This window comes from Lathamus discolor, chromosome 1, assembly GCF_037157495.1.
Source record: "Lathamus discolor isolate bLatDis1 chromosome 1, bLatDis1.hap1, whole genome shotgun sequence".
NCBI classification, from domain to species: Eukaryota; Metazoa; Chordata; class Aves; order Psittaciformes; family Psittacidae; genus Lathamus; species Lathamus discolor.
The window spans coordinates 72378999-72400935 of record NC_088884.1 but is presented as its reverse complement, the minus strand read 5'-3'; the positions used below and the strand labels follow the sequence as shown (position 1 = coordinate 72400935).

The 21937-nt window shown below is 38.7% G+C and overlaps 1 protein-coding gene across 1 annotated transcript in view; it reads left to right on the top strand.

Annotated features, from left to right (window-relative positions):
• The window catches only part of RFX4 (regulatory factor X4), a 66412-nt gene that overhangs the window by 15059 nt on the left and 29416 nt on the right, over window positions 1–21937 (top strand). Inside the window, exons 3-11 of the mRNA XM_065665128.1 lie at window positions 1626–1687; window positions 6026–6239; window positions 7083–7160; window positions 8988–9151; window positions 11511–11611; window positions 13411–13469; window positions 15036–15180; window positions 18435–18529; window positions 19614–19731. Coding sequence (XP_065521200.1) covers window positions 1626–1687; window positions 6026–6239; window positions 7083–7160; window positions 8988–9151; window positions 11511–11611; window positions 13411–13469; window positions 15036–15180; window positions 18435–18529; window positions 19614–19731 — 1036 coding nt within the window. The remainder of the gene's footprint in view (window positions 1–1625; window positions 1688–6025; window positions 6240–7082; window positions 7161–8987; window positions 9152–11510; window positions 11612–13410; window positions 13470–15035; window positions 15181–18434; window positions 18530–19613; window positions 19732–21937) is intronic.

Genomic DNA, 21937 nt, shown 5'->3' with positions numbered 1-21937 from the left:
AAAGGGAGAGGGGTGGGATTAATGTGTAATTAAAGGGAATTTGGAAGGCTGAGATGTTGCGGAATGTTAGATCAGTAGCTGGAACAGCATGTGGTGTTCTTTAGGCAGGCTTCATTGAATCCATACAAAAAAAGAAAGAAGGGCTGCTTGCCTGTCTGCTCATTTATCAAACAGCTAGGCTGAACTTTCACAGCTCCACAAAAGTGTTTTACTGTTTGCTGAAGTTTTGCTCCAGAAATTAAAGCTGAACAACCTAGCGGCTCTGAGTCTATGCTGCGTTTCTGACATCAGCCACACTGTGCAAAGCTCTTGGAAACCACCGCAGGTCAATTTTTACACGATACAAAGAGAGGCTGATTGTACATTTGCTAAAAAAATAAATTGAAATTTAAATAAAAAATACTGAAGTAATGGTCAAATATATGACATTGTAATGTCTTTATTTATATCGCACTTTTTGATCCGAATACGTGTTCCAGAGCTTTCAGTCATCAATCAGGATTAAATATTTACCACAGTGGCAAAATGGCTAATGGAGAAAAAAAAATCCATATTATTTAATCAATTTTAATTGACGTTTTCTTCTAGTTGAACAGTTACATTTCTTCTTGCATGCCTGTTTTCCTTTAATATTAATTGACATTTGCCCCAAAGAGTAAACATGTAGCGATTTATTTGATGAAAACACAGTTAAAATGGATTATAAATTTAAAGAGGAAGAAATTCCTTTTGGAGGTGAATCTTCAGGGCTTACTGAAATCTTTCTTGCATGACTGTTCTGCCAGAAGAGCTTTCCTCCTACGGCAGATCACACTGAGAATCGGGTTCAATCCTATGAGGTGCTGAGCCCCGCAGAGCTTTCTCATCAGTACTAGTCTGCTTGTCAGAGGCTCTGATTAGTGAAGGCGCAATCTGCATTCATTAATCCGTTTCCTTAAATGCGTCTGGCACTAAAGAAGTTTTGTTTTACAGTAGCAATGTTCTTTTAATCTTTGCTGACAGGCTAGAGTCCAGATTCTCGATGATACCCTGCTGTTTCTGAGATGCACTTGTTTTCCACAGAGGATAAATTGATTACAAGTTCTCTTTGCAAGCACAACAGTGAGTCTTCCCTGGTAGAAGTGTTGCCCCTGTCAAATACCAAAGTCTATTCAGTGAATCATCTTTCAGGAAAAGGAGTGTTTAATGGCAGGATTGTGAAGGTCTTTAGAGAACTGTAGCCTCCAACACTCTCAAAAGGAGATTTTCCTCTATTTGCAGCAAACCCGAGTTTGCTGATCCTGCAAACTGACATAAATAAATAGTAAGCAAATTCTAAGCATAATGCTTCTTAGTTTAGAGGCAAAACAAACCTTAGATTTTTTAGGAAATTTATTCCAGTAATTCTTGATTATTTTTTTTTTTTTAGGTAATGCAATTGTAGTTAATGGAATTATGCTGAATTCTAAAGTCTACCCCCTCTTTCAGTTATGGAAAAAAATAACACCTTTATTTCTGATTTCTCCTGCCATGTATTTTGCTGACGCTGCAGTATAGTTTTTCTGCTGTTCTGCCTTAGCAGTCTATATTAGCTACTAGTAAGTGTGCTTTTCATTTTTCCTAATACTATTTCTATTTACTTGCAGATAATAAGGCAACAGTTTCCACAGCTAACAACAAGAAGACTTGGAACCAGAGGCCAATCAAAGTAAGCAGTGTATGGTGTTATTATCATCTCACACAGGGCCCCATCTGGCTCTGGCTTTACTGAATAGAGCAGTATCAGATGAGGGAATAATTTGTCCACTTGGGGACTTAAACACCAACTTTGATGGAGGTTCCATTGTAGTCTTTACATTGTCTTATTGATTCAGTGGTGATCCTGCAAAGGTAGTCCAGTGGAGGCCTTTTACTGATTTCATCAGTGTTATTTTCCATATTGTTGCTACAAAGTCTTTCATCTCAACTCACTTTACACAATGTAAAGGACAATCACACTCAGGGGCAATGGAGCTACCGCTGGAGGCTCGGAAATCACAGCTGGTTAACATCATGCTTCGGTTTAGAGGACAGGTGGCAGAACGTTATCTGGAATTTAGGTAGTAACATACGTTGGCCTAAGGCGAAATTGTTTGCAAACCTGGATTTAACCACCATTTTTCCTGTGTAAATGAAATCCAATGTATCTCGTAAGTGATCAAGGAATTAATTTATTGCCTTACCCAAAAGATGGTACAGTTCATCCTAATACCAGAATGAAAAATTGATTCAGAAAGAAGAATGCACTTCCTGGGGTATTTGACTTTTACCAGTTGTTGACAATATGTGATTCTAACAATTTATAAAGAGGATACAGTGGTGTTTCTATACGTTCTTTTCTGCTTGTGGACTCCATTAAATTTTTCCAGTGGAGCTGGATCTTTGGAGCTTTGGAGCTTTTTATGGCAAACATAAGCCTCCTAAAAAAATAAGATAGAAGTCTGCTTTTATTGGTTAGCTTTCAAAGAATCCTACAGGGCTGTCTAAGGGTAGCCCCTATAGATCTAAAGTGGAAAACTATGTAGGGGAAATGAAAACCTGGGGCAGCGTGTTTGCAAAATTTTGCCTGCAAAGTTTCTCTTTCAAAACAAAACCTATAAACACAGTACTGCTAAATGCTGAGAAACAAATATGCAATGAGGATCGAACATACATGCTAAAGATAGAATGACCCACTCTTCAAAGGACAAAAAAAGAAATTAAGATGCTAAAAGAAATGCCATTAAAATTAACTAACAAGTGGTCCATGCCAAGCAGTATCTCTTTGATGGGACTAAATGTCCTCTCCCCCACCTTGAGCTTCTCTTAGATTATGTAAATCAGCTTTCTTTGTCTAGACCAGCCATATTTAAGCAGCTAACTGAAGACTTAAAATCTCTTCCCAAATGCAAATTCAGAGCTACCATAACATGACTCATAATAAAGGTACCAGAAATCTCTCAGGTGCAAGTTCTGGGCTAGACCAACAGCATATGAGGAAAGCATAGCAGGTCCAGACTCAGAGAATGAGGGTTTAGCACTGAATATAAGTTCTGTGGAGGTTCATAAAGATGGAGAGAAAGTATGCACAAGTTGCTTTATGGAAGCATTTGTATGAGAGTAACCATTGTCAGCCATCAAATCATTTTGACATTGGCTACAACTTTGGTACTTGTCCTCCCCTGTAATTAAAGAAATGAGCACTGCTGTATTTCCATACTGGAGCTCCTCCTATAGGTCCAGCTTGTCTCGAATCTCCCAGAGGGGCAAGATGCTCTTGATTTGCTGACTGAAGGTGTCTTATATCTTCAAGAATTATGTCTCTTTACTCTCGATGAGGTTAAAAAATCAATGAGACTTAATATTTCTTGCATATTTCTCTCCTAAACTTTATATCTATCAGAGGGGCTTTCAGGTCACATACTCCTCCCATGCCACCTTTGCAATGGTTCTGCTCCCTATGTAGCAAATAAGAAGGGGTTTCTGTAAAGCACGGTGGTTGTGCTCTACAAGATGCTTGGCCCCTGAGAGTTCCTGGTTACTCCTGTGAGGGAAATCATAGTGACTCAAATCTTGAAGCCTCGTAAGTTATGAAATTAAGTTCTTCCGCTCCAAAAGAGGATGTCTGCATCTTCATCAGTGGTCAACACCCCAAGGATTATAAATAATGTACAGAGGAGGCATTCTCATTGGGTCCAATGAAAAGGATATATTATACAAGAAGTATAAACACACACACAGTACGTGCACGCTGTACTTCTTTACAACAAATACACTTCTTGCTAGATGCAGCACAGCTGTAACAGAGCTCTGGTTTTGTTTTCAGGAATATCTAACCGCATTGCAACTAAGTGTTACATAGAGAAATTACTTTAAGCATTAACGCGTCCGTCCCTTTATCACCAGCTGTGGTGAGCCAGTATGATTTTCATTCCAGTTCCCTGCTACTGCCAAAGGAAATTTGGCCATAGAAGTGGATAAGATTATCTGACTTCACACTGTTCTGCCTTCAGTCTTTTTATAGCACTGCTGCTTTGTAACATTACAAAGTTCAGAGCTACAATGGTGCTGTACTCTTGGTCGTCAGTTCTGAGGCTTTCTTTTTTTGCAGCTGGGTTTATTGCTGCAAGCATGCAGCTGTTCTCTATCGCACTGAGCTTAAAAACAGTTCCACCGCAGGTGAGCCGTGAGAAGGCAGCTAAACATGAAAGCCAATTTCTTTCTGTAGTTTAGTATGAAACTCTTCAACTATGTACACAAGAGGTTAGTTAAACTGATGGAAACTACATGTTGTGAAGGGAGTTTTCTTTCCTTCTTTAAAGGAATGCTGCAGATACTGGATCCATGAGAGTAAAAAGCATTCTACTATTCACCACAAAAACGATTGTGTTGTCTGCATATAATTCTTCTACAGATCAAACTTTCAGGCCCTGTTTATTGAACTAAGTTAGGGGTTTTTTTCTGATATAAATACAGAGAAGTGCTTGGAAAATAATCTTTGTAAACTGCACCATTGAGTTTTTGCCATTTGAGATGGTAGAATTACTGAAGGAGAAGGGTATCTGGAAAACCTTTGGAGTTAATTTGGCTATTGCTGTCTATATGATTTTCAAGCTTCCTGGAAAACTTGGATTATTTAACACTGTATTCAAGACAGCTTTTATTTTCAATGGATAATAAAGATCATCCTCAATGGGCATGGCAAGAGAGCCACATCCTAGAAGTTTGCTTCAACTCCCCAGGCCTCCTCTCAGTCCATCTGTTCTGGCAGATAAGATTAGGGCTTCCAGCTCTTTGCCACCACTTTCTGCTGGAGATTATCACATGCAGTGATCTGTGGGTGCATGACACTGAGAGAAAAAGAGTCACCTGAGTTAGTTTAAACTACTGTCACTTAGATGCTACTCTCTCACTGATTTAATTGGTGACATTTGTAAAATCAGTTGATTTTGCCTAAATCAAACTCAAGTCTATTCAAGTGAACAGATCTGCTAGGAGTGCTCTGAAATCACTAACTGTCTGGGGAGTACAACAAACATCTGGAGATGGCAACTTCTCCTGCCACCATAGTGGGATCCAGAAGACACTGTCTCACCATGCTACAATAGGCTTTTGATAGACCGCAAAGAGAAAACTGGAAGTTCATTGAAAATTCCCTCTAGGAAAGCTGGGTAAATCAAAAGTACGTGAGCAATACAATTTTGTGATGCATTTTGTAACCATTAAAAATTGTTGCTTTGAGGTAAGAGTTAGACTGGATAATCAGTGCTTCTATTAACACCTATAATAAAGTTGTAGAACAAATCGTGCTATAAGGATATCAATCCATTCTTGTAGCACAGCCACACTTTGTAATCCCCACTGTGGTCTGCACAGAGTTACAGGGCTGTGTAGTATCCCTTGCTGATCTAAACCCAGTGTTGATGCTAAGTTATGAAGCAAATAACTTGAACTGTACATTTCCTACCGTTCATTGCTTTTCAACATAAGCTTTTTTTCCCCCTTTCTCTTTTCATTAAAGTGTTTTCAATTTTTGAAACATTTCTGATTAGCTCATTTGCAATAATGACTCAAGCTTTTCAGGGATCAAACCAGCCCTCAGCAGTCTGAGAATCAGGGAGCTGAAATAACAACAGAAGGGTCAGTCCAGAGGGTCTGTACCTCTGCTTACTGCTAAACCAAAGGAGCAGCTGCACGGCAGAGCTCTGCCAACAAGTAGCTTTAGGATGCTTTTTTTTTTAATAATAAGAAAAAAGAAAAAGCAAGTCCATTATTTTCCTGCCCTGCAACAGAGTCAGCTTTATTAACTCTGAAGAGAGCTACTTTTACCAGAAGGAAAGATAATTGGAGGCCCAATATATTACTTCAATGTTCTGCTACTCAATCAATGCTTATTAATAATGTATAAACTATTAAACAATTTGTTTTGCTGTAGAAATCATTGGCATTATCAGTTTCTCTTACCCCATTTTCTATTATTTACTTTTCAAACAATCTGCTTCATAAAATATGCTTCTCTATGTATCAGGTACCACTATTACGGAATTGCAGTGAAAGAAAACTCACAGTATTATGATGTGATGTATTCTAAAAAAGGAGCAGCCTGGGTCAACGAAACAGGAAAAAAAGAAGTAACCAAACAGACAGTGGCGTATTCACCACGATCCAAACTGGGAACATTACTGCCAGAGTTTCCAAATGTCAAAGATCTAAATCTGCCAGCCAGTCTGCCAGAGGAGAAGGTAACAGTTTGGAAATCTTTTCTCAGCTTGTCTTGTGTTTTTTTTCCCTGCTCTGGATGAAAGATTTATCTAAAACATAAAGACTTTAAATCAGAGTAAGTTTAATAATGCTTTGACTGTATTTATGGGGGACTTAATTACTTCATATAATAGGAAGAAATGTCTTCCCTTAAAACAGGCAGCTGACGCTATAGCTATACAATATGTCTAAAGCTCATGCACACTTATTATTAAAGTTACATTGCATATAGCAGGTGAGGTTTGAGGGAAACTGTTTTTAAATCTATTATAGCTCTTTAATATGTGAACACATTTGACAAACTGAAAATCAGTTCTGATGCTTCCATGAGCAGAGAGGGACCGAGTGCATTTCTTATCCCTGTAGATTAGAAATTAAGAGAATCCTATCTGCATATATGAAAAAAGTGCTCTGGCTGCTCTTGGCTGAGCTTGCTAGTTTTCTGATGCTATTCACATGTGTAGTATCAATGTAAAGTGGACAAAAGAATAGGGTTTTATAGTTCTTTATGTCCTAATTAGGGCCACATTCTCGTCTTTGATCTCACTGAGGCTTTTTGCTCCTCTTATATTTGAAGAATCCCCATTGACATAGAAAAATCCATGAATTCAAAGGGAGAATTTACTTTTAAGAAGAAAACTCATCTTAAAGCTAATCTAACTAATCTAACTAGACTTTAACTGATTTCATTTTTTTTTTGCAATTGTGTATAGGTAAGATAAGAAAAAAACTTGTTTTTTTGTTCTCTATATTCTGATATTTTTAAAAGCAGATTTCTTAAAGTAGAATGATCTTTTGTGTGTCTCCCTCTCATTCTTTTTCAGGTTTCTACCTTTATTATGATGTATAGAACTCATTGTCAAAGAATACTAGACACTGTAATAAGAGCAAACTTTGATGAGGTATGGTTGGAAACTACAGTTGTAGTTTAATGATATGTAAGGTATTCATGGATCTGAGAGCTTATTTTGAATGTGATATTACAAACTTATGGTTTTGTGGTGAAAGATCCTTTTCATGAGTAATGAACAATGGCTATACTCGAGTACGTAAAGCGACCGATAATGTTAAATCTCGTAACACTGTGCAAGTTAGAGGAATGAAAGCAATGGGAATGTTTTTGTCTCTTCATTCTCCAGCCGGATTAAGGTAGCAATATCCCCTTATAAGATGCTGGACAATCCAGTTCTTACAACTAAAGAAGTATGTCCATGACCACTTTTCTAAGCTTTGAGTTGGGGCTGAGCTCTCTTTGAAGTAATCCTTCTGAGTGTTCAACACAAACCTAGGGCAGGTGCTCTGCTGGTCTGTTAACAATGGTGCATGGTGGTGGGGTGCCTACAAAATCCCAGATATCCCAGAAAACTGTACTGAAGTCTTTGATGGCTCAGCTCTACGTAAGTGCAGCTAGGAAGACACACACAGCAGTTCATACCATCCATTAGCTCATCCATCCATTCAAACCATCCAGCAGCTCAGCAGTTGATACCATCCATTAGAAATGGAAAAGGCTTGTACCTGCTACATATTTAACTGACTTTGAGGGTTTTCTGGCAGCGCATGCAGTTAGAGCTGAAAAATAAAATATCACTGGAGTGCAAGCAGGTTTAGATTACCTGTGGAGAAGGCCTCTAGTTCAGGAAAAGAAATCTGGAGAGGTGCTGAGGGCCCAATTCAAATACGACATCCAGGTCCTGGAAAAAACAAAAACAAAACAAAGGAAATGGATCTTTTGATTCTGCCTCCTGAACAATGGCAAGAAATCCCCTGCTTTTCTTCCTTTCAATGTTTAATTCTCATACTCTTTTGCTTTAAAGCTGAGGGTATTTTAAGTCATTGTACCCAGTCTAGATGTTTCCATGTAAGAAATACGTGAAGCATGTTTAGGAAATGTTGCTGGATGAGTGTCAGAATACTTTTTAAGAGCAGGATGTTATATTTTATTATGGAATGAGTCAGGATCAATGTTGGGGAAAGAGATGAGCAGCAACAATATATGAATGGCAAATATTCTTTACTGCACCTGGTTCGATCACTCATTTCAGCACAGATTGCATGCAGAAGGTTATCATATATGAATGCCAGTGTTCTGACTCCTCTAGAACTGACCATATCATTCACTGACTAATACCTTTATTTCCTAAATGAACATATTTTGCTGTGTCTAAAATCTCCTCCCCATTTTCTTTTTTGTCTCTCTCCATTCTTTCTCCTCTTTCCTTCATAATGGAGGAAACAAAAAATCCAAAAGTGTAGTGTTTCTTTCCGAAACAAAGACAGGAAATGGTGTATTTACCTCTGTAAGCCATGTGCTATCCTTCTCTCCCTTCTTACACCAAGGCCTAGATTGCATTCCTTTGTATACAGGGACAGAGAGCAAAGAAAGAGAAAAAGGCTTGACATGTGGAAGCCAAAGAGTTACACTCACCAGCCACTGATGGAAGGTAAAAATACGGTGGTTCTCATGGGTCTCTCTACTGTAGTAGCACAAAGACACCCTGGCACCAACTCAGAGTGTCTCCTCACCCTTTGGTTGATTACCCCATTGTGTGCTGCGTTACAGTATAAGGCTGTCTAGTTAAGGAATATGCCTTGCCTGTGTTATACACCATCAGTCAACACCTGGGGTTGAAACAAATGCTACGTAAGCAGGATTGTTTAAAGAAAATGGTATTTGTGGCCTTTGATTATTTTAATTTAAACATCCCTGCTTCTTCTCATGATTGCAGGTTCAAAGTTTTCTTCTGCACTTTTGGCAAGGGATGCCTCCTCATATGCTGCCTGTATTGGGTTCTTCAACTGTAGTGAATATAGTGGGAGTTTGTGATTCAATTCTGTACAAAGCAATTTCTGGAGTTTTGATGCCAACTGTACTACAAGCATTACCTGACAGGTCAGTATAGCTAGCAGCACTGACCACGTTTTAGCTCAGCTGTTTTTGCTGCATGTCTTTTCCTCTAGAATGGCACCAGTTCTCAGAAAGCTGCTTGCGGCCACCAGTTTCGAGTTTAATTCACAATGTCAGTTCAAAGGAGTTGAAGACCTGATGTGATCCTGAAGAAAAGTTCAGATTTTAACAAGATTTGTATTATGAAAAACTTGTTAATTTTTGTCTGATAAAGGATACCACCTTCTTCGTGGTTTGTACCATCAAGTCAATAGTTGTATCCCAGCTTCCAGGGAACATCAGAAGTCTGCAGGCTGCAGAGTGCCACGCTGTCTTCTGAACACTCAGACATTGTTCTGCTACTCTGGGATAACAACATAGCAGTATTCTGAATTACAGTGACAAGAGGAGCTGGCCTGGCTGCTCCTTTTGTTAATACTTACATGAATATTTAGGCACTGCAACCTAAGCATTTGTCTCTGTATACGCTCTTGGAACCCTATTGTTATTCTGCTTGCCAGGAGTATAAAACATGAACATCATGCTTGTGAAGTTTTGGACAAGCTGGTTTAACTTAAATACTACCCTACGAAGAAGAGATGCACGTTTATTTTAGAATCACTTCAATAATATCAGCAAGCATTTGCCTCTTTCGTTTCAAAGCTAAATCCACTTTTTCAATCCATGTGGCAGATCTCAGATGTTCTCTTCCTACCTGGAGCTCATGTGAGTCCAAGAATTCTTGTTCATATCGGTAAAGCAGGACGGAGATCAACAGTTCATAGCAAAAAGTGTAATCACTGAGTGCAGTCAACCTGTTTTATCCTTTGGTTTTCCTAATACGAGCATAAGGAAACTGATATTTTTCTAAGTACATGTGAACACCATTAGTATTATTTGACTGATGTGTTCATGAGGTTGTGTAATTTATTAGCAATATTGCTCCAGGAGTTCCTTAATGGTGCTGTGTATTTGGCCCTCAAGTTTTTAAAGGTGTCCCTAATCATGGCGAATGTTTTCAAGATGTTGTTCTGCTCCTGTATGTGCACTGCGTGACGGCTAAAGTACAGGCAAAGTGCTTTTTCCACAAGAAACCTGTTATAAGCATGTGCTTTCCTTGATAAGACATGTACATTTTTACAAGCTTTGCACCTCATGCCCCCCCCCCCCCAAATCTATTTCACTGGAAGGATTAAACAGAACAGCAGTCCTTTTCTCAAGCTGCTTAGTTCTTTCATAGCAAATAAGGAGAGACTTGAGTGTGAATATAGACTTTTGTAATGCATATAAAGGGCCAGATTGTGGCTATTAAGCCATAGCCTGCACTGGAGGGGGTGAAGAAGGGTCTCATTGCAATGGAAGCTCCTGAAGTAAATCTTGCTGACTCAGCCAGAATCCTCCGACGGTCTTCCTGGGAACAAATATTGGCTGTCCAGAAAAGCCACTTTTTAGTGGGTGCCGCAGTTGTCATCCATCCCCTGTCCTCTTAAAGTGTCTGCATAGAGCAGAGCAGTCCTGTGGCCACGTTTATTTTACCACCTCTGCTCTCTGTGCAGCGCCTTAGGTGTACAAACAGAAAAAGCTGCATGGCTGAAAGGCAAAGTTCCTTGCCTTTTTCCCCTCTTACTTGTGTATCTCTAGTATTGCTAGAGGCAGTGCAGCTCAGCCTGGTAGAACCAAGTGTTAAGGTCCCCTGCGCAACACCCTGCAACCGTTCTTGGACACTGTAGTTTTACACCGAGTAATTCCAAGAAGGGCAGAATGAGCAGCCTACAAAGTTTAGCAGGAAATGATGGAGCCGTCAGGGCAGGGTAGTAAGGAAGAAGAAAGAAAGCTCACTTGCCTGGGAGAGTTCCTGTCCTGTGCAGTTAAGCAGGCAGGTCCTGTTCCACCCCCACTTTCCCTGTCTGTGTGGGCTTGGCCTGGAAATTCCTCCCCACCATCATCACCCACTCACTCTCCAGCCTGCAGCATAGCTGGTTGTTGCTTCACTTGTGTGCATCCGTATAAATGTGGGCACAGACGAGCTGAAACCTAAGGCTTGATCTCTTGTCTTCTTTAAACAGTTGTGACTTTATGTCTTTATGTTTTTATAGACTGGGAATGATTTTATTTCAAGGGAAGAATATTGTTTATAAGCATCAAAGCAGTGCAGTACAGAGAATTTCATTCTTTGTGAAGTTTTGAACATGTTTTCCTTTTCCTGCAAATGTTTTCAGAAGTTTTTCTTCATGCCTACAAACCAAAATACATCAGTAACTGCACAATAGTGAGCTGTGAATAACTGACTCATAGTGTTCACATGTTCACAGATTTTATAGCATAAAGCACAGAGTAAACCTGCTCTGATGTAGTGATTTTTCAGTTTGACACAGGTGATCCGGAAGTTTGCAAAGCAACTGGATGAGTGGCTGAAAGTAGCTCTCCATGATTTACCAGAAAACCTACGAAATATCAAATTTGAATGTACGTATTACGCAGTCTTTCTCGTATTAACCTGGGATGTATACAGTGCTCATTGATTACAAATTAATTGGGAGTGAGACTAGTGTTCTTTTTAGGAATTAAACCCTGTCAGCGTTATAAATCTTGCATTCACTTACAGTCTCCACTTGTTCATGAGAACCAATTTCATTTAGTGAAATGAGCCACTGCTCAAAAAGAGATGATGTGCTTTTTCTTTCTTGTGGATTCTGATAAGAAATTAATTTTGTTGATAGTAAGTAAGCATTAGTAACGATATTAGGCACAGAAAATTATTAAACAAACCTTTAGGCTAGCACAATTTGAATACAGCTTGAGGCCCTTACTCAAAAAAGTGCCAGAGTTAAAAATGAAGGAGATCAAATTACCCTGTCACCACAGGAAAGGGCACTAGTCCTTTTCAGACGTGCTTTGTAGATGCCTGCAGTGCACATCACCTATTGATAAAGCCTGCTTTATTTCACGGCTCTCAATTCTTTGCCTTTCATGAGCACTAAATTCCACACCACAAAGTTAAAGGGGGGAAAAAAAAAAAAAAACTAATTTAGGAGAAGGATTAACTATTTTGATCAGCGTGGAAAATTAGGTGTATATTTTACTGAGAACAGTCAGATTGCAAGTTGGAACAACTAATTTTAGGGGTTTTTGCACTGTTTACTAATTTATTTTAAAAGCTACACAAAGAACTGAGAATATGCTTTATCACAGCTTGGTCAGCTCAAAAATATTGAGAATCTGAAACAGCAAAATCTTTTCCAATCTGATAGGGAGAGAGAAAGAGATGGGCTACGCACTTTCTAGTCATTCTCAACCTCTACGCCTTAACTGCCTCTGTGTAGAGTACAGAGGGAAAACCTACTCTGTGGCTATGTCTAAGGCTTGTTTGGATAGATCTGCAAGTCTTTGGTGATTTTAGTATAAGGGAAAACTTGAGTGCATCCTACCTTTTACATGAGCCTTTGTTGCTTCTGCAACTGATCCCTCCTCATCAGAATTTGTGATAGTGTAGACAGTCAATGGAGGTACTGACAGGAGTAACTGCAAGCCTTGGTCATGTTTGCATTTCCCGAGTCACAGATTTCAGACAAAAGATGTATAACACAACATTTTAAGTTCATTTTCCAAGCTTAGAAAATCATCTTAATCCTTATCACTTGGAAAGAGCTAAATTAAGAGCATCAACTGGCAAGCACCTTGTGGGCATCTTACTCCATAGCATATTAGTATGTCATGTAATCTCTTTTACAAACTCTGATCAAATTCTACTTGAAACTGTATCAGATTTTAGCTGCTCCTAGTCTAGTCAAAAGACCCTTCCAAAACTTGTTTGCATTAACGCTTGGAAACCTTTTCTAATTTCCACACATAATGTATCTATCGTTATTTTATGCCCACTTGTTCTTGCACCACCATTTTTCTTTCTATTAAATAGCTCTCTCTGGCCTTCAGTTCCTTTGTGTATCAAGAGAAAATTTGCTATGCTGAACAAGCAAAGCTCTTCCATTGTCCTCTACATTTCTCTTGTCACCTCATTATTCACAGCATCTATAAATCATTGCTGTAATATGCCTCTGTAAAACTGATTGAGCATCCAGATTTAAGGCTTTAGGTCAAGGTTTAAACACGATTAAATCTGTGCTGTTTGAATGAACTTTACGTGGTTGTAATTGTATGCAAGAAACTGGATATATTTTTCTGGTCCTTATTTTAATTTAGTAATTTCAGAAGTAATTTTCTTTATTTAGCACAGCATGTAAATATGTATCTTCTTTTTCCTGCAGTGTCCAGAAGATTCTCACAAATACTCCGTCGTCAGACATCGCTAAATCATCTCTGCCAAGTAAATATTTCCATTACTTAAGTTTGCTGAATGCCATTTTTACTGACTTTTGAAATAATTTTATGAATTGGTAGGGTGGACTTTACTCAAAGAGAAAGAGATCATGTTTAGCAGTCTGTCTCCAATATTTATTGTGACCACCTTTACAAAGCCAAGAAGTAATCAGCAAAAAACACTTTTCTAGACAACCGGCAACCCCTGATTATTAAATTCAGCAGGGTACTTTAATGAAAAAAAAAAATCACTATTTGATTTGAATAGATGGTCCATTTCCAGGCAAGAAATGAAAAACATTCAATTGATTTCAGAGCAGGTAGTATTATTAGTAGGTCAATTGCAAAGTACGAAAAATTTCTATATGCCTGACAAGAAATTCCAAGGCTAATTGTATATTATAAATCATGCAAATTAGTAAAAACCCAAACAGTTGAACTGCTGAGGTTTTAAACAGAAATAGTCTTGCAATCATAGCAAGTGAATATAAAACCTACTCTGCAGTGTTTGTTTTTCATCAATAAGTTTAGATCACAATTGCCTATCAAAAAATCATGAGGCCAAATTCTGTGTAGTATAAAAAGGGGGAGAACATATTCAGTTAATGTATGTTTTACCCGTGTATTGGAGCAGGCAGTTGGATTTCTTTGTCACACTGAAAGCTCCACTTTTGCAAGGTGTATCCAACACCCCTGTGGGTGGTGAAGTCCACAGGAAGAAGCTCTGAGGGAAAAACACTCCTGCAAGGACGTCTTTGTAGATGTCTTCCTCCATTATTTTAGTGGTGAAGGCAGTGATACCAGTGTTACCTTTCCCCAGACATGGTGGACCGTCACTGAGCTTTGAAGGTCCATAGGGATTCAGAGGAAATCAAGACACAGAGACCACAACTGTCTTCATCACACCTGGGATGAAACAGTTTACTTACATGAAGGACTATTCAAATGCATCACTTCCTTGGGGAGGCTGATAACCTTGGTGTGGGTTATCATCTCTGCTTAACTTCCAGTGATCTGGTGTGTTATATGACCATGACTTTGTGTTTCAGTCCATCCTCCCCACTGTCAACAGCAGACCCGCATCTCAACCAACCAAGAAGCCGATATGTTGCAGGGACAAATGAGCTTTAACCTTTGCATGTGACTGAGGGAAGAATGAGAGCCTTCATAGTTTGGGAGAAGGGAGGGTGCAAACCTGAGTGGGGTTGGTTTGTTTTCATGCTGCTTTTTCTTGTTGCCGTTTGGTTTCGAACTGAAGCTGGTAAAGAAAACCAGCAGAGCTATTAGAAACTGAGAAGACTAGCAACAGCACCACCAGATTAGGGTTGTTCATCAGGGTTTGTGGTGGATGCAATCAAAATACTTGCACCTGATTTTAGTTGGCAAAATTACTTGGGAGTTAGTTCGCTGTGGTTAGAGGGCCTTGTAATATCCATAAGACATCAAGCTGGCGGGTGGGGGTCCATGAGGAGAATCAACTTAGTGAGCCTAGCTAAGGAAGCGTAAAAGGGGATAAAGTCTATTTTTAATCTAATAAACCATGAACTAATGAATTGATTGGATTCGATTACAGGCATCAAGAACAGTGATCCACAGCGCAGACATCACATTTCAAATGCTGGAGGACTGGAGGAATGTGGATCTGAATAGCATTACCAAACAAACCCTCTATACTATGGAGGACTCACGGGAGGAGCACAGAAAACTCATCATACAACGTAAGAGCAGAACCCTCAAATAAAGCCAGGTGAACTTGGTTTCCTCAGGGAAACAAAGATCAATGAAAGTAACACTGTTTCTGCAGCCATTGGTTTGCTTTGACTCTCAAGATAAATAGAGAGACATTTATCAAAGTGTAAGGGAAAACCCTGTCAAGGTCTTCTATTTCGAGGCATATATCTGGGCACTCTTCCATTAATGAGTTTTTTTCCTAGTATTCAGAACACACAATGGTATAAAACTTGCACCCAGATTCAGGAAGACTTTTTTCCATAAACCTGAGCAAACTAAAGCTATGAGTTAAAGCATTAAATTTGATGACGTTCGATCTCTACTGCTGTAGAACTGCAGGAGAGTTGCCTTTTTAATGGCTTTGCCACTGTGTATTTGTAAATTTTACTTATGAGAAGGTCCATGTGTATTTTCATAAGGAAGTTCATTTGATGGGGTAAGTGCTTTCACCCTGAACTTATATGAGTAAGCAGAAGTCCCATATCAAGTAAGCTCACTGGCTGATTTAGTCTACCTAGTAAAGTGAAGCACATGAAATGAAAAGTGACTTTGGAGATGCTGGCAAATTGGTTTTAGAGTCAAAGGTCTTTTGCAAATATAAAATTTAAATTGCACTGCCCAGCAATTGTGTGGGGTTGTAAGCTTAGGTGTAACCCTAAGAACATTGAATTTGTCCCTCTGAGGTACCAGAGTTGATCAGCTTTGTCTTTAGCATCGTTCATAACCTCACTTCCCTGTGAACCCACCTGTTGTATTGCTACCTCTCACCTGAGGAGGACTAGTCATCTTTTATCCAGAGCCAGCCTTAATGGGGAGCAACCTGGGCAACTACTTGTGGGAGCCCTGAGAGGATAGGTTTGCCAGTAGAGCAACACTTTCAGTGAGTGGCTGGGAAGAGGAAGGGTGACACCTTCACATGTACACTGTACCTTGCAAGGTTGACTTTAGCACTTATCCCACTATGCTAACACTAGAAGTCTTCTCAGTTTAGGGACTGGTGGTGTATTCTCTGTTACTTCTGTTTTCCAGCAAGAGGTGCTTTACTCTTTCCTCTCATTCTTAATCCTTGATTCATTTCCTGATGTGGCTTTCTCAGCCTTTGAGGAGATGGAAACTTGATGCGGTAACAGGTAGCATATAGTGAGACTGGAGTCCAGAAGCTGTGTGCATCCTGTTATATTTTCAATATCTACCCAACATCCTCCCACTGGTGAAGAAAGTGCTTAAAGTTATCCATAGTAACAGCAACAGTTTCCACTCTTGTTCAGAAAATACTTAATTTTTAGGAAAGTTTTTTGTATATGTGCTAACTATTTAAATACAAACTTAAGTGTAATAAAATGGGACTTTCCTGAATGCTAATGGATTTGGACATGTTTTGGCATATTTTAGGCCTGTATAAGCAATTACTTAGAAATGGTAACCAAATATGAATGTTCATCATGAGATGGGATTCCACTGAGGAGTGCAGATATACAGAGCAGTTATTCTAGAACTTAGATGTTTTTTTCCCCATCTCTTTCATGTTTATTAGTAGAATAAACAAAGATCTTATTCTGTATCAAAGATCATATTCTGTATGACTCCTATGACATGGAGTTAAGGCCTGGTTTCACATTCTTGGTATTAATAATAATGAAAGTACAATTTCCAGCTACTGTAACTGGAAAAACATGTTTATAAGCCTACAAGCAAGCTTTGAGAGAAACAGAGTAAAATCACTGGGTATAGGAGAACCTCTTTCCTGCTCTACTATGGTAGCTGTCTCTGACACGATTTCATCTTTCCTTCCTTTCTCAGATCCTGTTGAGGCATTTTTAACAGTCACTAAAGGCTAAATAATTACTTTTCTCAAACAGATCATTGCACACAGTTGCATTGCTCCAGCAGCAAAGCAGGAAACTGAATTGCTTTTCCACTCTTGTTTCCCTCTTTGCACAGCATACGAATTACTTAATTTGCTGTATCAGGCAAGGGTTTTTTTCAGGTAAATATTCAGGTATGGAGACAACATTTAGGTTTCTCTGTGATCCTGTTCTGAATAAAGGGACGTTGCCCATTCAATAAAACAATGAAACAAGATAAAGATGGCCCAAACATCACTATTTTCCTTCTTCGGCAGCTAATGTTTCTGACATCCAGCCTTTTCGCAAGCTTGAGTTAACAAAGTTGTAGTCAGGTGTGAAGCAAATGCATTCCTGCTCATCTCGCTGATCCAACTTTGAGACCAGGGAGCTTGTCCTTTGCATTATTGTCAGCTTCTATGGCTCTTTTCTCCAGCTGTTATCCCCAAGCCTTGTCTTCTCCACCTTCCTATGGTGGGAAATTCCTTCCTCCTGTTATTTATAACCAAACATAAATGGAAACTCATAGCACATTGAGATCATCCTGTAACACAGCAGGTAGAAACGTATCCTTCTTCTTGACTTACTGGGCCTTTTAATTTGGCAGAATTGAAGAATAATTTCTTAAGGTGCCAAAGCACATGAATCTTCTTCTTCCAGCTATTGATTCTATGAGAATCAGCTAGAGACTTGCAGTTTTGAGAGCTTCAGTTGAATGACTTGGTTGTTTTAACCTTCTGTATTAAAATATGAATATGTATACTTAGGAGAGGTTTAAAAGTACACAGGTTGCTTTTGAAAACTCTTCTTGATGAATTAAGTATAGCATTTGTGCATTGGTAGCAATTTGTTTTGAAGAAGTAGAAGTTTATGGAAATTCTGTGCGTGTACGTGTCTGGCATTGCAAATAAATGATTTTTAGCAGTTAAGTCACATTTTTGCAACTAAAGCATTACACAGATGAGAGCCCTATCAACAATACTCATCCACTTGATGTTTAGAAGATTCTTTATGCATTTCTAAATCAATTTCATGCATGACCTTTTTTCACCACCAGGGTCAAGGCCTAGCTTCGCACTCACACCATAAATGTTTCACTTCCGGGCACACTGGACAGCTGAAGCTTAAATCAAAAGCTTAACTTTAAACAGTGGGTTTTGATTTGCTCACATTAAAATGCCACATCCAATGACTCCATCACTTTCAATAGAAATAAGACAGGAGATCAAGCAAACTTACTGGGTCAGCACCAAGAAAGATGTATTTGCTGTAATTGAGCAATGTATTATGAAAACCGCAGCAAACTTGTGATGTTATCAGCAGCTCTTTTGTGATTTGTTTTTCTTTTGTTCAAAATGGAATCCAAGTACTTAGGTGGGCTATTTTTTGTCTGCCAGTGTATCAGGAGTTTGATCACCTTCTGGAGGAGCAGTCCCCCATTGAGTCGTACATCGAGTGGCTGGATTCCATGGTGGACAGATGTGTCGTAAAGGTTGGTAAGCAGGAGTAAGGACCACAGTCATTTACGTGCATTTTGAGCTCTATCCAGGTCACAGTTTTTTAGCAAAAACAGAAGTAAAAAAAAAAAAAAAAGAGCAGGCATTGGTAATAAGCAGGAGTAAAGCAACAGTGGGTAACATCTCACCAGTTTTCATGGAGAACTGCTCACAGTCATGATTCTGCTTTATTCTGTTTTGTCTATTCTATCCCCAAAAGAAGATATAACTGTATAACCAGCTATTTTAACTTCTGTCACTAACTATACTTTGTACTAGGATGTTTTATGAGAATTTCAACTCTTCACACCAGTTGTTAGAGCTAAGAAGTAACAACCAACTAAACCAAAAAACCTCACTGCCTCTCTCTGTGCAAAAGATCCATACAGAAAACAGATACTTCCCCACATTACTTGAAATACTTTGATTGTTTGGGGGAACTTTCCTTCTAGTCAGTGGAATGCAATTTGAAATTCCGACCATAACTGTTAATTTTCATGAAGAACTTGACAGGGATTTTGTTAGCTGATTGGATGAACCTAGTTCTTTATCTCACATATAGTAGAGTAAACTATTTTTTTTTACAGTTGATGCCTAACGTGTGCTTTCTGGAAAGTGTTTTTCATAGTAAAATGAATATGCGAATTCACGAAAATAAAACCGTGGAGGAATAAAAAATTGTATTCAATAGTAAACTTTAGTTGCAATGTTAATATAAATTTTCATTGTGGATCAAACATTCTTGTTTCTAAACTGCTTCCTTGACCAACAAGTAAGAATGAACATATAAGTAATTAAGATGAAGGTCAGAGCAATGTTTTGGCAGTTCCTTCATCTTTTATAAGGGAGATTTAGCCTTGGTGTTGAATAATACTTATGATTTCTGAAGGTAGTATATGGTTACAAGATGTTTTTCTGTCTAAGGTTGTTTTGGTTTTAATTTTTACTGTGTATTTTAATACAAAGATAATGGTAAGTAGTTTTCCTGTATAAAAAAAAGATGGATATGTGCATCATTTATCTGCATTAGGTGGTAGAAATAAAAGTTTCTCCTTGACAGATATATCTGTTTCCTTGCAGGTAGCTGCCAAAAGACAAGGCTCTTTGAAGAAAGTAGCTCAGCAGTTCCTCCTGATGTGGTCCTGTTTCGGCACTCGCGTGATTCGGGACATGACTTTGCACAGTGCACCCAGCTTTGGTACTTTGATTGTGTTGTAGTAATTGCATGCCACAGTCAGAAAATCTGCATCCTGGCTTGTAATGTATAGTTTAAGTGAAAGCATAACCAGTTTTCACATGTCCAGGGCTCTATTAAAAAAAAGAACCGGGGCTATTGACATTTGGAAATAATGCTCAGAGAGGCGTCTGTCTTCAGGATCTAGCCAGGAGAGCTGAAAACATTCCTTTTGTTTGTTGATAGCTAGTAGCTGGAGTTATCAGCTACAGGTCAGCTGGAGGAGTTGATTACCAGAGCATTCCCTAATGCATTTCAGTTCAAAGTGAACCCAAACCCAAACCACTTTGACCACGTGTTATGCCTGAAGAGATGACTTTGCCCTGAAGTAGATGAAAAGCTCTTCAGTGAGCCACTTTGCCAGCTCTGCTTTTAAAGGACACAGCATTTTAAACTAGTATGTGCAAAACAAGTGTGTTTCTACACCCTGGACAGATTCTTTTCCATTCTATTAGAATATAGCCAGGGTGAAAAAACCAGACTTTTACTTTTTAAATTAAAAAGCATGTTACTTTTCTACACAGTTTCAAAAGGGGCTTTGTCTTGAATATTGGGATACAAACAGTTCAGATTAAACTCATTTAAAGCAGTAATGATTGGAAAGGGATTGCTGTGTCATGAGTGTGAACATTTGCGGTCACTTGGGACCAGATTTTGCATGAGGGATGGTTTCTATAAATGTACATTTGTCCCAATATATTAGTAAAAGATTAATAATGAATGAATTTAGAAAGACACTGCATTGAACAACTGCAAGGTTTTCTCCCCATTAAGCTTTGATATCCTTTCTGATTTTAGAACCATCTAATAGCCTAAATTCAGATACCAGCAGAGACAGGCAGAGTATGATCTGTATTTATGTTTTAATCTGAAATTACTTTTGTTGGCTTCCCACTGTAAGAAGTTTTCCAAGCAGGTATTAGTGAGTCACCCTTAGACATCAGGATAGTGAGTGTTCCCAAGACAGTCACAATTTCCATCTGCTAACTTGTGCTTTCAGCGCTATTATCCTGGTCACTTCTAATTTTCACCTCCTCTGGGGCTCATTTTCTCCTTGAGTCGCTGCAGCTTTTCTTTTGTTGAGGGCATAAAAGTAGGTGGTAAGGCTTAACAGTATACTTTCCCCCAGTGTCCAAAAACAACTTTGCATGAGTATTGAGTAAATGCTGAATGTTGTTTTATAGCACTTTGGGCTGCTACACTTCTCTCTGCAGACATAATCAGAACCTGTAAAACACAGTGCTACTCAACAAATGAAAACACATCTTGCATTAGTGCAGTGTTGAGGTTACACCATTACAAGTCACGAAATGCTGACATTAAACTGCCCCTAAGGATACATTATAGCTACTGAATTGCACATTACAACATTATTTTTATTCCTGTTCAGGATATGTTTGTAACCTAATCAAGCATTCTCTGTTTCAGAGCACCAGTCACCAAAACATCTTTAATCAAACAGGGATTCCCCAAATAGCTATTAGACCACCAGTTGTCTGGATGGTCTGCACAGTGATCCTCAGCTGTGATTTCTTACTTATTAACGGAAGCATTTATGAACTCGCCACATAGATAGTAAATGAGAAGGTTGAGAATTATTTGTTGGCTTGAGTTTGGAACCCACTACCATATAATACATCAGATCTTCCAAAATAACTTACCTATTGCCTCTGTTATAAATTTGACTCATGAATTTCTCAGTTTTGAGAACTTTAACTGCCTGGCTAAGTATGTAGGATTTATGTGGGGTGTTTTTCCTTTTTGGTTCACTGGGTATATCTGTGTGTACAACTGCATGAACCTCCTCCTTACATGGACCCATAAGTTTGAGCACGAATTTGATATTTTTATATGTAACCACAGGGAAATTACATACTGGTCATAGCTGATATATTATTCATGGGTATGTGGTGTTATAATTAGAACGGGATCAATAATTGGTTTTCAATTTGGTAGGAAAAGCAAGAGTTTAAGAAAAATCATGTTCAGTGTGAAGCTGAGTTTGGGATTTTCATAAAATTCAGAAATCTTTATTTTTAAAAAAGTAAAATCAAAGAGAATTCTTGTGCATCTGCCACCTTTTGGTGCATAGATGAGAGCTGCCAGCATCAGCAGTCTTGAAGGAGTGTTGATCACTGTCAGAACACGATCTCTAACCAAAAGGCTAAAG